This window comes from Rhodnius prolixus, unplaced genomic scaffold (genome assembly GCF_049639745.1).
Source record: "Rhodnius prolixus isolate KJV_2025 unplaced genomic scaffold, Rpr scaffold_4, whole genome shotgun sequence".
Taxonomy (NCBI): domain Eukaryota; kingdom Metazoa; phylum Arthropoda; class Insecta; order Hemiptera; family Reduviidae; genus Rhodnius; species Rhodnius prolixus.
In genome coordinates this window covers 6,162,614-6,183,709 of record NW_027411614.1, presented here as the reverse complement: position 1 = coordinate 6,183,709, position 21,096 = coordinate 6,162,614, and the positions used below count along the sequence as shown (strand labels likewise).

The 21,096-nt window shown below is 31.8% G+C and overlaps 1 protein-coding gene across 1 annotated transcript; it reads left to right on the top strand.

The window, feature by feature from the left end:
* The first annotated feature begins 114 nt into the window (after positions 1–114).
* l(2)k09022 (HEAT repeat containing 1 homolog l(2)k09022) lies at positions 115–19,682 on the top strand. Its single transcript, XM_074132387.1, has 27 exons — positions 115–256; positions 1,143–1,359; positions 1,449–1,692; positions 1,849–2,100; positions 2,192–2,490; positions 3,237–3,510; positions 3,593–3,935; positions 5,407–5,669; positions 5,751–6,041; positions 6,573–6,883; positions 7,932–8,118; positions 8,942–9,184; positions 9,490–9,728; positions 10,897–11,037; positions 11,118–11,340; positions 11,424–11,552; positions 12,229–12,433; positions 12,533–12,679; positions 12,758–12,906; positions 13,022–13,198; positions 13,648–13,947; positions 15,527–15,711; positions 15,779–15,967; positions 17,059–17,436; positions 17,625–17,892; positions 17,996–18,154; positions 19,326–19,682. Exons 1-27 carry the CDS (start codon positions 115–117, stop codon positions 19,521–19,523), a joined length of 6,153 nt encoding a protein of 2,050 aa, XP_073988488.1. The 3' UTR covers positions 19,524–19,682.
* The last annotated feature ends 1,414 nt before the right edge of the window (positions 19,683–21,096 follow it).

Sequence of the window (21,096 nt, the reverse complement as noted above, 5' to 3'; positions counted from 1 at the left end):
AGTGTTTTGTTTTGATGCAATCTGAAGTTCATAGCTGTCTTTTTGTTTACAATTATTATTATTATATATTACTCATACGTAAAATTTCAGGAGTGATCGAATTAACAACTAACGATGCCTACTTCTTTAGCGGAACAGTTAAATCGTTTAAAAACTCCTCAGGCTTCCTTATTCAAACATAGTAAACATAAGCCATCGTTTTTGTTTGATCAAAAAGAAGCCGCTAAGTTTGACAGAGATACTTTCTACGAATTAGGTAAGTTCATCTAACTTTATTTACTGTAAATATAATTTTATTTCTTCCTATAATCGTGCAATACATTTGGATGAATAAATAAGTAATTGATTAGTAAGTGTAAATCGTGAAGACAAAATTGAACAAGAACGCTTTTAATTTGACTTTTAAGAGTACTATATTTAATAATCTTTGTTATGATACAATTATATCTTGGGGTGAATGTCTTAGTCCATAAAACATTCATTTGATCTCTTTTTTCTTTTTTTTTTTTTTAAAAAAAAAGGATTTAGGATTGAGTAGATTTTCCTGTACACCAGATTGTTGCGGTTAAACTGACTTATTTTAAAGAGCTTTCAGCCTTAAACTTTAACGAATCTGGAGTTACTTACTAAAAGCATTATCTGATTATTATCTTGGTTTTTTTACGGGTCTAGAACAGGGGTATATTTAGAGACAAGAATTCAGATGCTCTTGTGAAGGATAAAAGCCTTCGAGGAAGAATTTGTTATTCCTTGTTCATTATTCTTGAGTGGGACTCACTTTGTATTTTCTCATTTCTCTTAATGGTCAAGTTCATATAATTGATTTATTGTAAAGAAACTTGTGAAAGCGGTCTCTACTAAGATGGCCAAGAATAGCAATAAGGGTTCTTTGTTTGGAATTAAAGTTAGTTGGCGTCCTATTTTCCAGGACCTTTGAAAACCGATATCGGGTAGTAATGTGGGAATTTGTAATTATTGTTACGGGTAGATATGCCATGAAATAAATTTCTTCTCCCAAAGATTACAAGGTTAAATTGGGGAAAAAATTCGTCCAGAAATATTTTGGAAGTCCCTCTATTGGCAACTTAAACGGACCTTCTAATAAATAATGTTTACTTGCCCTTTTTCGTATGCTTTTCTAGGGCTAAGTGGTTTGGAAGAATTGAAGAAACTTAATCCTCAGTTTTGTATTTTTGAAGAAACATTATTTGATTTAACTTCAAAATCATTTGAACGTTCAGTTGAAAGTAAAGAAGCAAATGACAAATTGGATTGCCAGATTAAAACATTTCTCATTCTACTTTCACCCTATTTTTTGCTCAAACCTGCACATAAAGCACTAGAATGGCTAATTAACAGGTAATTTTTTCTCCATTTCAAAGTGATAAAAATGTTTCAAAAAAGCAAGAACATTAGAAGAATTTGTTTTTGTGTTCTTTTATTTTTAGATATCATATTCAAGATTTCAATGTTGATGACATATTGTTCCTTATACTGCCATATCATGAAACTTCGCTTTTTGCCCGTATGCTGCAGTTATTACCAATTAAACCAGACACTGGGAATTGGCATTGGTTACATCCAGTTAAAAAAGGTGGTGCACCCTTATCTAAAACTGCACTCCTAAACAGAGCTTCGTCCGATATGTCATTTTTAAGATTTGTTTGTAATATGCCCACTGAAGCAATAAAGGTGAGATTTATGTTATATCACATTAAACAAATTATATTGCGGTTTAAAATAACTATGATTCTGGCAACATTTTATATACATTTTGGTTTTATATTTGTCCTTATATGATACTTTTTTTACAATTATCTTGTCCTCATCGTTAGTTTAATTTAACAGATAAGTGAAAATAAAGCGTCAAGTCTTGGGACTTTATACGCTTTTTATTGTACCACTGTCATTGGAGGCTTAGAATATGCAAAACCAATAACAGAACTTCACGTAAGTCACATTCTGCCATCCTTAATGTCCGCACTTGGCTCATCACTTCCCGATTTTATTGCCTCTGGTTATATGATTATAGCAAGACTAGTATCTAAGGCTTGCCTTGGTCAAAAAATCTTTGAAGGATTATTGAATAAAATATCAAAAGTGAGCAGATATCTGATTTCTTTATTAGTACTTTTGTTAATTGTGGGTGCAGATTATGTAGGTTTCTTAAATTTTTGTTTTTTTCTCACAGGTAGATTCCGTAAAAATGCGTTCCGAAACAAGTTTAATATTAGTCTTGCTGTGCCAGAATAATGAAAATAAATACAGCTTTCCAGAGAAAGCTGTTAGTCGACTTGGAAAAGAACAATGGTTTTTGAAATGTCTCTCGACGCTAAATAATAATAAAGTCTTAATTTTACCCTTAGTATTGTCATTGCTTCAAACAGCTCTCCGATTAGTACAAAAAGGAAATGAACATTTGAAATGTTTTGTCCAAAATCTTTTAACTACCATACATTTTGATTCATCAGATGCTGAAGAGATATTTAAGTAAGTTATTTTTTATTTGTTTTATTTTTTTTAACACTCATAAATAATGAGAAGTGTGTTGTAATCTTGCAAATGTTCTATTCGTCATATTTCAAGTTTTGAGTATATTGATAAAAAAGAAGGTTTTGTCTGTGTGTAAGTTAACATCATAACTAACCATTCAAATGATAAAAGCTACAAAATGCTACCAATGTGTTTGGGTGCCTGCCACTGGCAAAATGGTTTTGAAATAATGGATCAAACTGAAGTACTGCTTTAGTTATTCAATTTTTCACTACTCTCCCACGGTTTATCGCAAATCATCACGGCCGATTTTCATTAACGTTTTAGCTGCCATGTACTATTATAGGGGAGTGCACCAAATGATCTTTCCACGGTTAAACCTCACGTTGAATACTGCTATTGCAGTACTAAGTGTGATTTTACCTGGTGTTTAATATTGATAAATATCAAATTCGTGATCGTGAACAAAATCTGAAGTGTAAATTTACCATTTTTCAGTTTTTGACTATTTTTCTCGAAAAGTGAATTTCTGTAGGTCATCATATTTTATTTAGGGGCTGTCGGGGGGAATATTGCTGTCTCGATTGTCCCTAACGAAACCTCTAAAACATGGAATGATATTAGTTTAGTAAAACTACTTTGAAGAAAATTCATAACTCACAACTTTTAGTATCACGAGAGTAATTCGTGTTTCACACTAGTTTTTTTAGTTTGATTTTTTTTATTTCATTGAAATATTTTAGGTGTTTGCTGAATGAATTTGACTGTAAATGTGGACCAGACATTTTAAAATGGTATAGTGAACTTCTAAAAGATTTGGAAAACACATTTCCTTTAGTATTTGACAAAATAGCATCTGAAGTTTTGACAAAAGAAAATAAATCTGCTAAATCTATCAAAAAGTTGCTTGGTGTGCATACATCTCGAAATGATTTTTACCAGAAATTAGTACATCCTAATGAAAATATACGTTTAACAGCCATTAAGGAAATAAGTGAAAATTATAAACCTAAAGAGGTAATTTTTATTTTATACATCTATATATAAAACCTTCAGAATGGTTTCTAATTTTATTAACAACCTATTATTAATATTTTAGTTAGCATGGCTTAAAGGGTCACTTTTGGAGAGACTAAATGACGACAGCCCAAAAATAGTAAATGCTATTTTGAAACTTCCCAATAAATTTTTAAATGACGCTTCTTCTATGGACACACAGATGCTGTATCTGTTAAAAATAATCGCAAAATTTGGTGCATCAGATTTAATTTTAATGGAAAACGTTGCTCATAAAATGATTCAAAACTCCAATGAAAATTATACAACGTTAGTCTTAGTTGTTTTGTTAAACAACACAGCACTTAGTGATGTTTTGAAACATCAACAAGAAAGTAGTGGCTTAATTCCTGACTTCTTAAAATTTTTTCAAGAACTTCAGACTTGTTAGTATTTTAATTATTTATTTTTATAAATATTTAAGTTTTCCGGGAATGTTTAAAAAAAAAATGATTGTAGATTAATTTCTGGACGCAATGCAAACCTTGGAAACTATTAGAAACTTGAAAATTTGGTTAGGTCCGCAGCGCTGGATAATATCTTTGATTTTATCCGTCTTAGAACGCATATTTCTTGTATCCCTGACCGGATTCGGACCTTCATCCAACAGAGTTATATTACTCAGTTTGGTGTTGAGATTTTGACTTTTTACAAAAGACGGATAAAATCAAAGGTATTAGGAAATCGTTTCTGAATTGTTGCGAACTATTGTTCTTTTTTGGAGGATTTGATGGTATACGGTCGTGTTTCTTTAGTTGTAAAAGTTCTCTACAGCTTTTATAGCTTTAGTTTTCAAAGGGGAAAAAAAACCATTCTTGAAATCTTTTGCTTTAGAATTTGACTAATAATTTCGTTTAACAGAGCTCTTCCTTTTTGTGGTCTGAACTTCCTGAAAGCCGTGGTCACCCTGCTCTCTTTTGTCTCATTTTATCGGGTCCTGCGAGTGGACTGCTGACCTGTCCCTCAATAGAGGGATCTGCAAATATGCAGATTTTTAGACTTCCCTTGCGATCTTTCCTCAAGTTCTTTGGCACATTATAAAACATCTTGTTTATCTCACAATTTTTCTGCATAGAATCTTCAAATTCTTTACTATTTTTTTTTTTATTTTATTTTGAATATCCTATTAGTATATATAAATACTACTATGAATATTATTGTTATATAACTGTCTTTCTTAATACCTTTTCTTGAAACATCGCATCCACAATTTCTTTTTCTTCTCAGTTTGCGCTAATTCCATTCACCATCATGTTCTCTTGAAACAGTTTCCGAATTTAATTTTATTTCAGAGTTTCTCACCGAGTGTGATTGTAATTGTTTTGTAGTTCGCCCATGCATCTTCCAAAATCGAATATACTACTTCTTAGTTTTAGTTTTTGCTACACGTCTTTCACATTATTAGAAATTTTTTTCTGTATAGCTATTTTCTTTTAATGTAGCCATTTTTCTTTATAAGGGAGTACAGTTTTCGAAACTGAGTTTCTTCTGGGAATGTCTGACTTAAAGACTCCTATTTCAGTCGGTTTTTATTAAGAACTGAATTCTGAGTTTGAAGAAAGTTCTTGGTCGATAGTGTATGAATTTTCTTAGGTTTTCAGTTCAATTGTTCAATTTTCTCGACAAATTCTATAGCTGATGTTGAAAATGTACTCTCGCTAAACTCTGTAGCTTTTGGTGCAAACTTTTTTCCATAAACATTCGTAAAATAGCTCGGATCTAGTTTTTTCTTTTCTGTTCTCTTGGAGAATTACTAAACTTACTGAACGTGGTTTACTAACTTTGAAGCCACAACTTAGTTTGATTACGTCTTGACTGACATACGTAACGATCCTCATATCATTCATTTATTTTTAGATCTTATTGAAGATGAAAAGGACAATGAAACAAATAAAAAAAATATTGGTGAGTTTATATGGGATATGCTTGAAAGTTCTAATTCTCTGCCTTCGTGTGAAGAAATTCTAGAAACTTTCAACAAATTTGAAACATTGAAATCATTCAGTGGTTTTTGGTTTTCGGCAACACTATTGATTGCAAATAGTTTACCTGATAATCTTGACGCTGATTTAGTGGAGAAAATTAAAATATTTTTAGTGGAATACATACATTTTTCTCAGGTAGTTATTTAAATTATATTTTTAAGTATTATTTCCAATTATAGAAGATTAAGAAACATAATTTTTGTTACTTAAATACAGCGCCATTCATGGAGCGGTACTGACAATTTAACGAAGTGTACCTTGGAGAAAATGTTAAAAGCTAGCCAACGAAGAAAATTACCGATTCAAGGAGCTTTGTATTGTATGAAAAAATTAGCAACAAAACTATCATTAGTTGGTGAACATAAAATTAAAAATCAGTGGTTTAAGTTTGATGGAAAAGAAAATTCAGTTTTAATATCATTGTATAGAATAATACATGAAGGTTGTACATCAAAATGTTCAGAAGTTAGCAGTGCTTGCAAAGCATATAAAGAAGGTTTTATTAAGGTAATTTTTCCTTCAGGTTTTTTTTACCCTTCTAAAGTTGTTGTCTCTAGTGAATTGAAGCTACTTCCAACAAGCACCTTCAATGTCCTCTAATACACCCGGATTGGCTGCAAGTCACTCTTACTTTTCTTTACGTCGGAATCTTTTCATGTTTGCTTTAATTTCCTGTTGTAAACGTCTTTAGTTTTTGGAAATCAAATGTCCTATGCTTCTATTATAATCAATAATTTTTATAGGATAATTTTGCAAAATATATAAAAAAATAAGAAATCGGTAAAGAGGTTTTCTGGGGATGTAGATTTTACTTTATAATGCCCAGTTTGAAGATTTGCTGTGTACATTACCAATCTTGTGAGTTATTCACCTTGGTAGATCTGCTGTAAAAATATTTCTTACTTTTAAACTTATTTAATGACACTTCTTTTTTACATTCTCCTTTAGCTACTGTTTTATTAATTACATTTAAATAACACATTTGTTAATTAACTTAAATTTACATTTTAATTTAATATTATTATTATTTTTTTGTAGGATCTTTTTCCAAGCGAGGAAGCACAAATTAATTTTCTAATTAATGTAGTTCTCTTCGATGAAAAGTTAATGTTGAAAAATTTAAAATTAATTGCCGCTCTATTGAGAGAACGTGCCAGTTTGAGAAGTGAAATAATGACTAAAAATTCTCTTGTATTTCCTGGATTACTGTTACTTCTCGCTTCTGTTGAGGATAAAATGAGAATTATGGTTTTGGAAATCTTGGAAAGTTGTTTAGAAGATGATGGCTATTACAAACCACTTGCCTCTGTACTTGTGTCACAGTTTGAAGAGATAAAGTTAGATAATGAGTAAGTAATGTGGTTTATTATTTATATTTTAAAACGCTCCAATTATTGGTGCTCAAACATTCTATTATGTGCAGCCTAATTAATTTTTTTCCGCATTTTTAAAATACTTTCAGAAATTTTGTGCATGGGTCGTGGCAGCCCTTGTTTCTACAAGGCACTAAATCTCTCCTCTAAGCTAGTCGGTTAGTTAGTCGGTCTTCCGTTTCTTTTCTCAGAAATACTGACTTGTTTTTTTTTTTTTTACTTTGTTTACTTTTTATTCTTTTCTTAGTGTCTTTAATTTGCATTGATTGGAAAACATCTAGGTACCATTCGTTGGTTGTTTTTTTGCTTCACGTTCTTAATTAGGTTTTTAGCAGCCTTTTATTTCATAAACAGGAGTGTTGCAACCAAAGAAGTTTGTTATCGTGTGTATCTAGGTATTCGTACTAGTTAGTTTCGCGAAGTCCTTCCTTTCATCTCTCATCATTTTTAACAATTTATTAACTTAGTAAAGCTATATTTAGAATTTAGAAGCTTCTGTGCGTGTACATTTTCCTGTAGTTATTGGATCCTCTCATTTAGTAGAGTCATAGCCATGTTTCTGTTTACTGAATCAGCAGCAGTATGTACTTCCGTAACTGCAGTGAGAGTTGTGTACGGTGGGATTAGCTTTCACTAATTAATCTTTAGTTCTGGTTTCTATCCAGCTCCTTGAGTTATGTTTCTGGATTCATGTTTATTAATTCCTCATCACATTTCATAGAGTTTCTGAATTCTGAGTACTGATTTATATTTGCACAAGATATCCTACGAAGCGTTCCCATCTACTTGGCCATGTGTTCTTTGAAGGAATAGTCTCTTTTCGACGTTGCTTATTAAGTGATCTATTTGATTATTCCACTGTAGGTTAATGTTAGGTAAATGCAGAGTTCTATAACCCTGGTATTTTTTCTTCTTCAGGGTTGGTCCCAAGTAGAAAATGAGACTCTTATGCATTAGCAATAATATTGTCAATTAATTTGTTATTAGATTCATTAAAAATAATGTTTTGTAATTTATATTCTAGGCAAATTGTGGTCGTATTATACTCTAAACTATCACCTAGTAAAGAAATTAAAAGTTTAATGAACAAATCTCAGCATGAAGTTTTGCAAAACATTTTGAATAATTTGATATCAATAATTATTAACAAAGACACGCCTACATACATTAAAGCTAAGTTTTTGAAACTTTTGGAGCTTGTTCAATCCAAGGTAAATTTTTATTTAATTATTTTGTTGGTTAGATTTCTGGGTAAATACAGGAAGGAAAAGCTAAGAATATATCTTTATATAATCGTAGACTTCGTACTTTCCCCAAATAATAATAAATCTGCGATGTAATTCATGATTCAAAATTCAAACTTTAGCTCCTTCTTTTGAAATTAATCTTTTCTTTCTATTCTTCAGAAGACATCAGTAGCAACAGTTCAGCAGAATTCTGATTATTCTGAAACTATTTGTTTGAAGCTACAGTATTTTCAGTCTCCATTTCTCATTCAAGCTTTCTGTCTCGTTTTGAAGCCTGTTAGAGGTCTTCTAATCAGTAGAAAATAGTATTTCTAGTCAATTATGCAAGCAGTGTTCTTTAAAGACATTCATTTTTGAGGACGCCATATATTTGGCCTCATAGCTGTACATTTCCTTGATAATTACCCTGCATTCAATACAAAATTTTACAGTTTCCTACTCACCGGGCCTAATGCATTTGTGTAATCCTCGTAATTTTTTAATCAAGCTTTACAATTAATGGCAGGCTCAATTTCTTAGAGTAAGAATCTCAGATCAATGGGAGGACTATATTCATTTTAATAAGTACCTAGTTCTCATAGACATGACAAGTCTAAACTGAACAGGAACATAATTTAAACACTGCAGAGGCTAGAGATTAATAAAGTGTGTTGCATTTCCAAACGTCAGACGTATGTGATTTAAAGCTGTGGAACTTCATACATTAGAAGACAGTCTTTAATTTGTTCAGCTAATTGAAATAAGACACGCACGCAGTTACATTCTACTGAATTGTTCGCATTTTCAGGAACTATTTCTGCAACTTAAACCTTTGGCGCTGGAATTAATTAGTCAGTCAAAAGTACTTGATCAGTTTGAATCAGAAATATATTGTTACATTATGAAAAGGTTTAATGATTCTATTGCGGAATGTTTTAAGTCGGAGGATATGTGGGAATTATTTAGTAAAACAATTCAAGATCATAATACTCAGTTAATAGATGTTGACTCTCAAAAAACAACATGTCCTGCTGCCTTTTTATTAAAACAGGTATGTTTACTTTAAGAAGTTATGATAATAAGGAATACTTACTAGTGTTCATTAATTTAATTTTATTATTTTTACAAAATGCTTTGCGATCTATAACATTTTGAATAACACATGCATACCATGTAGACTCCCTCACTCAGTTAAAAAAAATGTAGTGCAAGGCAGAAACATAAGTGAAGTCGAAATCTTTTCACCAAACTTATGATGTTGGATTAAATCTACGTCAGGAAGGCAATAAATAGGCGTTCTACTATATTATCCAGCACTGTGGACCTAACCACATTTTCAATTCTTTATTGTTGCAGATATCAAAAGAATTCTTTGATAAACTACCTTCACCAATACTTTCCAATCAGGAACGTCTTTTGTCGTTGATTTTAAACTACATTGTTGATGTAGATAAAGTTGAAATTATCAATGCTTCTACATCATTTTTTAAAAGAATTGTGCTAGATTGTAAACTTTTGGTGAATCTTTTAGCACCAATGTTGACTGTTACTTTACCCACATTACCTGATAAAGCTAATATCAAGACGAAACGAAGGTCAGTAGAAACAGCATGTTTATATTAGATAGTATACACATATTAGGTTGTACATACGATATATATCTTTGTTAATTTTGTGATAGTTACAAAATTGGTAGATCTAGAATGGGGATTGGGAGGATTATGCCCCAAAATTTGAACTTTTGTTTTGTTTTGTTTATTACTGAAATTTCATTATTTTCCTTACTCCTTACATTTTTTAAAAATTGATTTATTTATTTTTTACTCATACATAATTTTACATAACCTACTCTTTTTATTTTATTTTATTTTTTCTCTCTTTCACAAGATCTAAAAATGGTTATATTTTTGCTGTATGCATAAATATCAGTAGTGAAAACTGGTGTAATATACAAACTGATTTAAATCACATGAAATCCTAATGACTGTTGATACAAATTTCCCATATGATCAGCAGCTTGAGAACAAAGACTTTCGGTTTTTCATCCGTGAAGTCATTCAGTTGAAAACATTGTTGAGCCATAGAATATAAGACAATCAATAACTTGTTTCTGTGAGGAATGCTGCGTAAAAGTACCTTCTTAATTTCATTTTCACATTATCGGTTTGGCAATTCTTTTAAAAACTCAAAGTTGTTTCTAAGACTTTGTACGCATCCTATTATTTTGCTGAATTATTGTTAATTTATGTTTATTTCCGACGTGTTTCTATACATATAGGTATGTGTAATATATTCATAGAATTGTTAAACCGGTAATGTGGAAGCGAAACTAAGAAGATACGTACATATAAGTACTTACAAGTTTTGAATACATTTATATATGTTCATATAAACTATGAATGACTCCTCTTGGCTGCTAGTAAGGGTAAAAGTTTAAATAGAGAAATTTGTAGTAGCTACGTACAATTCTTAATGGTTCATTAACATGGGTACCCTACAGTATTTTGTCTTTAGAGCTTAGATAATACAAATATTACCTTTAATAATTATTCTGACGAACATTACATGCAATACATTAGCAAAATGCAGATTTTGAAGAAGGCAATAAATTTGCCTCCAAAATAGAGGTGATTTTATGTACTATTTAGAAAAAGATGATTCAAGTATGTTAATAATTAATAACAAGTGCATTCAAATCTATTCAAGCCTCCAGAATTAATGGGTTAGGTCCGCATAAAAATAATCTTATTTTTTATGTTACAGTTCCATTATACCACCCTCAATTGGAATTCTAAATACTTCGGAATGGAAACAAGGTGTTTGTCTGCTAGAATCAATTCAAAATAAAAAGAAACTGCAATCAAAGGAATTACTGATTCCAACTTTATTCAACATTCTAAAGAAGTATTTTAATAAGATTTTAAAAATATATATATTATATTTTTAGATTATTTATTATATGTTATATTATATTATATTTTTAGGTGTCTTCAGTTTGAAGAGCATAATTCTGTGGAATATACACAACAATTGGTATTGTCTTCTCTTCTACACATTTGTGAACATATTGATACTACAAATCGAAGTATTTTAAATGAACAAGTATGGCATGTGGATTTAATAGTTGATTGTATTAGAGTATCACACAATCCTCAAACTCACCATCATGCCTTATTAGCTTTAACACACATCGCCAAACTTATACCAGTAAGTTATTAAGCTATATTAAAGTATCTAAAATAATGAGTTCAATAATCTTTGATGATTTCTTATACATTTTTGGTATTTAGGAACAAGTTCTTCACAATATTATGGCCATATTCACATTTATAGGATCGTCAATATTACGCAAAGATGATGCATACAGTTTTCAAGTCATCACTAAAATTATCGATACGGTTATTCCGGTTTTAGTCCAGGTATGTTGTGCTTTTTAAAACATAGTGTTGTATATTTATAAAGTCCCAGTGGCTTTTAAGCGCCAATTAAACATTCTACGTAAGACATCTTCCTTTACTGTATTCCAGCCTTCTGTTTTCCATTAGGACAGACTTCTTTTATTCGTAGAGGAACCCATCTTTTTTGTTTTAATTATAGAAAATGTTTTTAGGGAGGCTTAGTGTGAAATGAAAAATAAGTCTACATGCCTACCTATAAATGCGTTGTTTGTTTCCATTTTTATCGTTTATCGTCGAGAAACGTTTGACTCCAAAGGCTGAAATTTCTTCGAGTGGCTCATCTTGCGAGGGTTCTCCAATAAAGGAAACATTTCTGCCTGCATTCTTTAAGGACATTAAATAAAGAAAGTTGAATCTTTTTTTTTCGTACCACAATCATCTTGCATACTCATGCGAAAAGTGGCACTTAGGAATTCTTAGCAATGTTTCCATTAAAAAGGGGGCTTTGCCTTTTCTTTATCGTTTGTGGTAAAGGCTTCATTTTAGCTTTCAAGAATGTAGGCTCAATGGGTGACGACCAAGCTCCATCGTTGTTATTCGCAAAGCTTTAAGCTGAATGAAAGCTTGTACTGAAACGTTGCTTAATACCTAACACTAAAGATTAACATAACTAAACGGTTTTGAAATTCTTTTGCAGCATCAATCGAATAAAGATGAAACTATCCGTGTAGCTGGTGTCATAAGAGTATTTGTCTCGGCACTATTAGACGTCCCAGAACACCGACGTATACCTATATTGGACAAACTTATGAACACTTTAGATGCTCAAACCTACCTTTGGCTGTTTCTATGTCTAGTGTTCGAGTGCCATGCAGTAAGGCCTGCAGTGACTTCAGACATAGGTGAAAAAAAATTTCTATATCTTTCAAATTTAGTCTTAAATTTAGCGGTAAATTACTTTCTTTAAAATTTCGCTTAAACATATATTTTTGAAACTGTAGAGATCAAAGAAAGCATTCCGCAGGAAACCAGTATGCCTAAAAAACTGAAAATTGCGCATCAGTTGTGCGCAGAGTTTCCGCCAGAAGTTATATTGAATACGTCCCATAAACTTTTAGCGCATCTTTGTTCACTTCCTCATGAGAAAGGTTAGCTTTGTATTGAACAATACACTTATTTGCTGTACTTAATTATTGAAATTAAACTAGTGATTAAATCTTTTGCAGACGAAAAAGAGTTGTACAAATTGAAGGACAAATTACTTAATTTTATTTTCAATATTGAAACGAACACAGGAAAACAGTTACGACATTATAAATACCTCATTCTTACATTTCTGTCTTCTCTACTTTCATCAAACAATTTTGTACAACAAGTAAGTATCACACCTGAAAAAAAGGAGATTACTTTACTAGTATCAAACAGATTATCAAAGGTATTTTCATAAATTTGTTTTAAAGAACAAAATAATTGTAATTATTATTTTGCAGCTGGCGGAATTAACTCATGAAGAGCATGCAGCATTAGAAGGTATTTTTGGTACAATAGTGGAACAGAATTTGATTTATATAAAGAGTGTAACCAAGCAATGCGAAGAATGTTCCACTCTACCCACAGCCAAATATTGGAAAGTTGTACTTAATCAGTCATACGATATTCTTGATAAGGTAATTTATTTTCCAACTTATCTACTTAGTCCGCGCAATATGGAGCCCTTACAAAAAGTTTGCTTCCTTAAAATGTTTCCATATTTTCCCAGGGATTTCTGTTTGAAATGAGCCATACTCTCGAATGCTTAAAATTTGTTGTTTAAAAATCAATAACAAAGTCTATAGCATCTCACCCCTTCTCCACACCCTTGATATCCATAAATATTCTGAAGTAAGCTCTCTTGAGAGGCTACTTGGCTGGGAAGATTCCCCTCTAGGGACGAATAAAAGTTCCACCAAACTACTTAAATTCTTAGCTCATTTAATTGTTTTGAAAATCAGGAATATTTAATTATGGCTGACATATTCGAAACGCTGAGCATTTTTTCTATTAATTGTGAAATACAGAATTCATTCTGGTTTGATTTGATTCATTTTTTCACTAATAATGATTTTATTTTCACAAGACAAATGCACTTCTTCCGACTGAAGGCTTTTTGCGAATAATACATAGCCTTTTGGGTAATGAATTGGAAGCTGTAAGAAGAAAGGCTATGGAATTGTTAGGATGGCGTCTGCAGCAACCACGTCCTGTACCTGCGGACGTTCTGATGACTCTACTACCACCTCTTACAGAATGTCTGGATTCAATCAATTTAAGTGAAGACACTTCTCAGGATGTACAACTAACACAGCAAACCGCTCTGTTTTCTTTGAAACTGATGGCAAGGCATTTAGCTACCTTACACCCTGAAACTTTTATTGAGGTATGTTGAATATTAATGAAAAAATATATTTGAAAAATTGATTTTCTCTTCCCTCGCTTTCTCTAAATTTATAAAATTAATAAATTAGAACTTTGGTGCAATAATACGTCAGCAAAATATGTTATTACTTAGATTTGGCTAACGAGGAAATTTGGCTTTTAAAAACCAATGCCTTGACAGTCGGTTATCATCAGTGTATAAAAATGTTTTTTCAACATTGGAAATTCTTTTTATTTTAATGGCATAGATTAGAATACTGGAAAGGTCCTGTTCTCCAGGCTATATAGCCTAAAGAGACCTGTTGTACCGACCTCTTCTGCTTCTAAAAAGAAGAAATATCTTCTTTTTACAGGTTCAGGTTTTTCCACCATTCATATTTTGCTTTCTCGAAGTTTCTCACATCGCAAACCAGCGTTTACAAAGCTACCGACAGGTTGTAAGAGACACATTGTGTTCTAAGCCAATCTTGCCATAAAAGCTAGTTTAATTCATCACTTGCATTCGTTTAGGCTCTGGTAGAAACTTGCAGCCATTTTCTGGTGGGATCTTATTAATCCTTATGTAATTAAAAATCCTCATTTCCTCAAAAGGTTATTTACACATCATAAAAGGTTATGTGTGATTATTATAAACCATTCCCATCAATAACACGCGGTGAACAATTTCTCTTTCTCTGAATTTTGAGTTTAAATCATAAACACTACAACTCTTCTGAAAAAAACATATCTTCCCTACCAAATTTTACCGTAACTTGGCCCAGCACGATTTTAAAGAAAAGTAGTGAAAGCTTTTCCTCGAGAGAGTAGTGCAAATAATCGAATGAAGAAGCCTCCACCACGAAGAAGAAGCGTGATGGTGGATTGAATAAGTTGACTAGAACTAGAACATTAATCGTAACATACAACTTGAAAACGTTCTTTCGTTCGCAACATAAAGCAAATAAATGTCAGTCGTAACAAAACCCTTAAAGTTGTGGACAAATTTTCATGTAAGTTTGACATGGGTAACTCCATTGGTGTCCAAAATTTCCCTTCTTAGCCCCCTTTCTTTCATAACATTAATAATTCCTGCTGCACTCTTCTTTTTACAGTTTAATGTTATCATTCTTATTTTAGGGAAGGGATTAGCTATGAGGTTAGCATACTGGACTCCCACGCGGAGGTCCCGGGTTCGAATCCAGCAGCTGACCCTTAGATTTTCTCTTCCTAGGAGCTTCTTACAGCTCACTGTCCGGTGATGGACAGTGTTATCTGTAACGAGAGAACACTGTCCGGAGGCCGGCAGTGCACTGGAAAAAGCTCCGGGCGCTAATGACCTCAGCTGTTGATGCGCCAAAAAAAAAAAAAAAAAATTCTTATTTTTAGCATAATATTTATAATTTGGTAACTTGTTTCTACTTAAAATCAATATTTCTGTTGAATGTGCTCCTATTGTATACAACTGACTTAACTTTCTAACTTCGACCTACTTTCTACTGAGAATTAACTAATGCTCAGCATTATAACTTTATATCATTAACTTAGATAAATTTAAAAATTAACTTTTAATGTTGTTTATTTTATTTATTTATTTTTTGAAGATATTGGAAAAAATAACAAATATCTTATGCAACGAAGAACTTCCTGTGCATTGGCCAGTTTTAGGATCCTTAGTACTTTGCGCTGGAGAATTAGTCTTCATGTTAAAAATTCGAGCATTAAAGTTATTAAATAAATTTTTGCCTACACTAATCTCAATTTTACATAGACAAATTAAAAAAGAAAGGTAATTATACATAAATCTTATACGTACATGTAGTTTTCATATTTTTTAAATTTTAAATTATTTGTAGGGAAGAATTATTATTAGTTAGTATAGTGACAGCTATACAGAAGATTGTTGATGCGCTCGCACAGCTGTTAAGTCCATATCTTAGCAGTCTCCTGTATGAGATATGTATACTGTCTGCTGAGTACGACTGCCCAACACCCGTGGATGCCCAGAAAATGGCGCCTTTACCATTGAAATTGAAATTAATCAGGTAATACATAATATTAATTAATATCAGTAAAATTAGCCTGGTTATTTCAGCTGTAAAGGCTGCAGCTTTGGTGACCATTCTTCACTTTACCGTCTCCTAAAAATAAATGTTAGAGGACGATCTAAGTTACATTTTTCAGTTGCCTAAAAAGGTTAACGTTTTTTCGTTTTCGAAAACTTTTTTTTGGATGAACTCAGGCTTGTATGTTAGCAGAAAGCTATTCCATTGAATTATATTTTGTTGTTCTTCCGTGACTCCAACATTTTTTATTTGACCTTTCTCTTATTCACGTAAGATGATTCGGGCTGATGCATATAATATTATTTGTATGACTTTTCAACATAAACTCAAAAAAGTTAAAAAAATCCAAATTTGATATTTCATGTAATTGATCGAAGTTTTGCTTAAAATCATTCACCTCATTGCACTGAATTGATTTTGCAGAATTCTTTATTTTCACAAAAACGGGCTATTACGAATTTTTTAAAATTGGTATATTTGTTATTGAACAAGTAGTTCTAATACTTAGAAATAATTAAATATGTAACCAAAATTTCAGATCTGAAGAAAATAAACCGACCTGGAACCAGTTTACAGAATATGCTTTATTTATTTTTTTTTTTAAATATATACAATTAGGTTAATTTGAGATTGGCACTTTTTCCAGGATTTTTTTAAGCGGAGATCTTAGGAAAGGGGTGCATTTTTAAGCTCATATTAAATGCCTTTTAGGGATATTGCACAGTTCGATCACTGTATGTTTAAACGCAACAAATGTAGTGTTTTAAACTGTTTCTAATTAAGCGTTTGATTTTATTTTTATAATTGGATTCATCCTGTATATCTTAGGGGAGCACTGGTTTGAATTTTTCTTTCAGAGAACACAGTTTAGTGGGAAAGTGAGGGAGATGTTACATCCCTCTTCGTTAGGTCAACGTGAATGCCACTGAAGCCATTAATCTTTTCAATCAAATTCTATGTTTCAATAACATTTAAATAAGTAATCTCATTATAAAAAAAAAAAGAAGTTATAATTCACTACTGGTATATAATAAAAAATATATTTATAACTATTATTTTTTGGTTTGTAGACAGAAAATATCTAGTGAATCTCCCGGACGTGTACTCGTGCCTGCCGTACTCACCTGCTATAAGAAATTGAATAAACATGGTAAATATTCTGCAATTGGACCGTTGATGGGGATACTGTCAGACAGTTTTACTTCGTTGGCCGATCTAACTGTGGAAGTTAGTGAACTATTACTTTTAGCGCTGGATTTTCGCAGTACTGTCAGCTCTGAAAGGCTCACTCCAGTGGAAGTCAATACAATTGAAGATCCGATTATAGCCGCATTTACACAGTTGGTGCTAAAAATTACTGAATCAACCTTTAGACCATTATATACTAAAGTTTACGATTGGGCATTGAGGAGTCAGGGTGATAAACAGCGTGCGATTACATTTTTTAGGTAATGAATATTAGTTTGGAATTTGTTGAAATATCTGAAAAGCTTTTGCTTAATGAGTTCCAGTTACCTGGTATATTCCACCTAAGACTCGTATTATATTTCTCAACGGAATACCAGATAACTGAAACTCCACTTTAATATGTTCAATATCAATTCTGCGATAAATGTGTGAATTTTTATTTTTATAGGCTTTCTTATCAGTTAGCGTTACATTTGAAAAGTTTATTTAGTCTGTTTGCTGGCGTATTTGTATCTAATGTCGCTGAATTATTAGATAGTAATAATATAATTAAAAAGAAGAAGAAACCATGGTTTGATGGTGAACATGGATTGGAAAAAAGTTGTATTCTTGTAGACAATATATTACAGACTTTGCTCACCATATTCACATATGATTCGCATACATTTGTTACTAAGGAGAGATTCAACATATTGAAAGAACCTCTAGTAGATCAGGTAACTTTTATTAAAACTAGTATAATTAATTAACTTGCAACTGAAAATAAAAATCTTATAGAATTATTAAAATATTTTTTAAATTGACTTTAATAAATTTCAGCTGGAAAACCAACTAGGTGGACAAGATCTTTGGAAGACAAGATGTACAACTCTGATCATCCCATGTATCGCTCAGATGTCTACATCTATAATTGATGATTCCTTATGGAAACATTTGAATTATCACATATTATTAAAAATGAGAAATGAACATGCCGAGGTATTCAGATCATTTAACACCAGTATATCAGTAAGATTAGACCTCAGATACCTCAGATAGTCCTAACTGTTTAATTAGAGTAAATGCCTGGAAAGAAGTTTCTGAGTAAAACCGCTTTTATTCTTCCAAGTCAATGTTTTTCAGTCAGGATGTCTTTATTCTCCTTCTTGATAAAACGTTTATTACAGATTATTCGCTGCTAGGTTTTGTCATAAAATGGTTGTGGATCATTTGATCCCATGATTGACAATATTCTTGCAGGCGTCTTCACATTTGAAGCCTTACAATGGCTATCTATCCTTCTTAACGTAACCACGCAGTCACGCTCTAAGCAGATTGTGTGCCCAGCTGTAAAATATTGTTGATTTTATCAATCTTTTTATCAAACATTTTTATTTTATCCCTCTCAGGTTTCGGACTTATATCCATTTTCAAAGGTAGTTTAATCAGTTTGGTGTAAGTTAATCAGAGTTTTCGACTACACTTTCGTTTCCATCTCGCTCTGAGATTGAAAATGTAATTGATTAACTAATATGAGTAGAAGGCACTGAATTTTAAATTGAATTATATTAGCCCAAATATTCGCGCCCTCCCGCAACACATGCAAAATACAAATCCAACTTTACTATTCCAAAACATTAAACATGCCCTAAACGTACAGAATCAAGTAGTAGAATACATAATTTTATTTCATTATTATTATTACAAAATATTTTACGATCTATTAACTCCTGGAATAACGCACTAATACACCATGTAACCTCCCTCACCCAGTCAACAAGTCTAGTGCGCGACGTAAAAATAATTGCAGCAGACGAAATCTTTACATCAAACTAAATAATCTACCTCTGATGGTGAAGAAAGTCCGAAACTGGTCAGGGATACAAAAAGCATGCGTGATGTGACGAATAAAATCAAAGATTTAGAAAAAATAATTACTATAAAATATATCGTAACCTTGGTATAATACATAATCGCTAGTCAAAGCTATTTGCCTAAAATAATTCCTTGCTAGCAACTGAAAGGCTTTAAAAAGTCTTGACGAACTCCTATGCAGAGATCATTTTACTTGAGGTCAGCTTCTGAATCGGATCAAACTCTACCTTCTTATTTACACATACGAATGTGATGAATGCAATTTTATTATAAATCATTTTATTAAATTTAACAGATCCGTCTGGTTGCGGTGAGAACTGTCTGTGCTTTAGCTGGAAAATTAGTTGAAGATTTCTTACCTCTTCTGCCAGAAACTGTTCCATTCTTGGCTGAATTACTTGAAGACGACGATGAAGAAGTGGAACGGGAATGTCAAAAAGTTGTCAACGAAATGGAAGAAATTATCGGGGAACCGATACAGAAGTATTTTTAAACAACTTTTTCTTTAATTTATTTTATTTTTTTCAGAAATATTACTTTGATAATATGTCAAGTTAATAACTTTATTTAATGTTAGGCTATTGTAAATATTGTATATTTATTAGATATTATTAAAAATTAAAATGTTTAAAATCGAAATAACTTCATTCAACTAGTCGAAAAATCGTTCTAAATATTTAAATGATTTTACCCTACAAATCTATGATTCACGTTCTCGATGGTTTCATCCGTAATGGTTGAATTTCTAACCAACCTCTTCTCTGGGTCCATTCTCCGTCGGTTTTCTCTCGCATTAATTTAATCTCATCTGCACTGATAACGATTTTCAACTACTTTGTGTTCTCAATGTTCATTATAGAATTTGTTTATTGGTGCTTGCTCTGACTTCTGAAAAGCCCAAATTAAGGCATTCACTTACCTTCAGTGTACGCAGCTTATTGAACAAGAAAAGTGTTGCCATTTAGGTTTGTACATATTGCTGCCTCAGTTTCTTCAAGTTCAGTGTTTATTTCGAACTCTTCTGCCAGCACTTTTTAGACTTAATTTGTTTGTATTTATAAATTTAAAAAATATATATATTAAAATGCAAATATTTTGTGGATTTCTAGCAGAACTTAATACTCAGAAAGTTGGAGGAATTCAACAGAACTGAGTCTCCGGAGTAACGTTCTAGGACTCAGATGAGTCTTAGCAGTAATTGACTCAAAATTGCTGACCTTGAGTAATATGAGAGTAATAAATTCATAGTATAAGCTCTAAAATGTTAATTTACAACACAGTCCCTTTCTTCATCTTAAGTGATTTACACAGTGCAGGCTTGACTTTAGTATAAAGAAACTTTGATTTGATTTAATCTTATTTTACCTACTATATTGTAAAGTGTCGTTGATAGTTTACATTTATTATTACACAGATCTTGGAATAGGTGTAAGAAATTCAAACCTTTTTCATCACCCAAAATTGGATATATGCTAGGCAGCTAATTTAAAAGTAAAAACTTACATTTTCTACGGTAGATAGATAGTGTTTTTATTTACAAAAACAAACAAAAATTCAATATACACATATATACACTATGGACAATGGACATTTGTCCGTCTGTCAATATTTTCTACGAAAATATATTTTTTAAAAACTTGTCTTCAATAGCTTGCTTATCATCTATACCTTGATGCTCAAATCTGACCTTGATATACGAAATGGAACAATGGGGGCACTGCCCTAGCTTCAAGTACCTGCAAATACAATCCAATCCTTTCTACACTTCAGAAAAAATACCCAGTGTCTGGTGCGGCTGTCATTCAGATAATCCTTCACTCAGTATGCATGTGCAAAGAAAAAAATAAACTTTTAAACTCCTTAAATATAAGTATATTTCTTTTAATGAATACACAGTACACTGTATCGACAATAATTTATCACCCAAGTTATTATTACAATAGTTAATTCCAATAATATAAATATTTATTTACACTTAATTTCTCTTCCTATTTGAGATGCCCATTTATTGGCCAATCTTCATCACTCTCTCGGTTTGAAAATTGTAGTTTCTTTAACTCAAGACC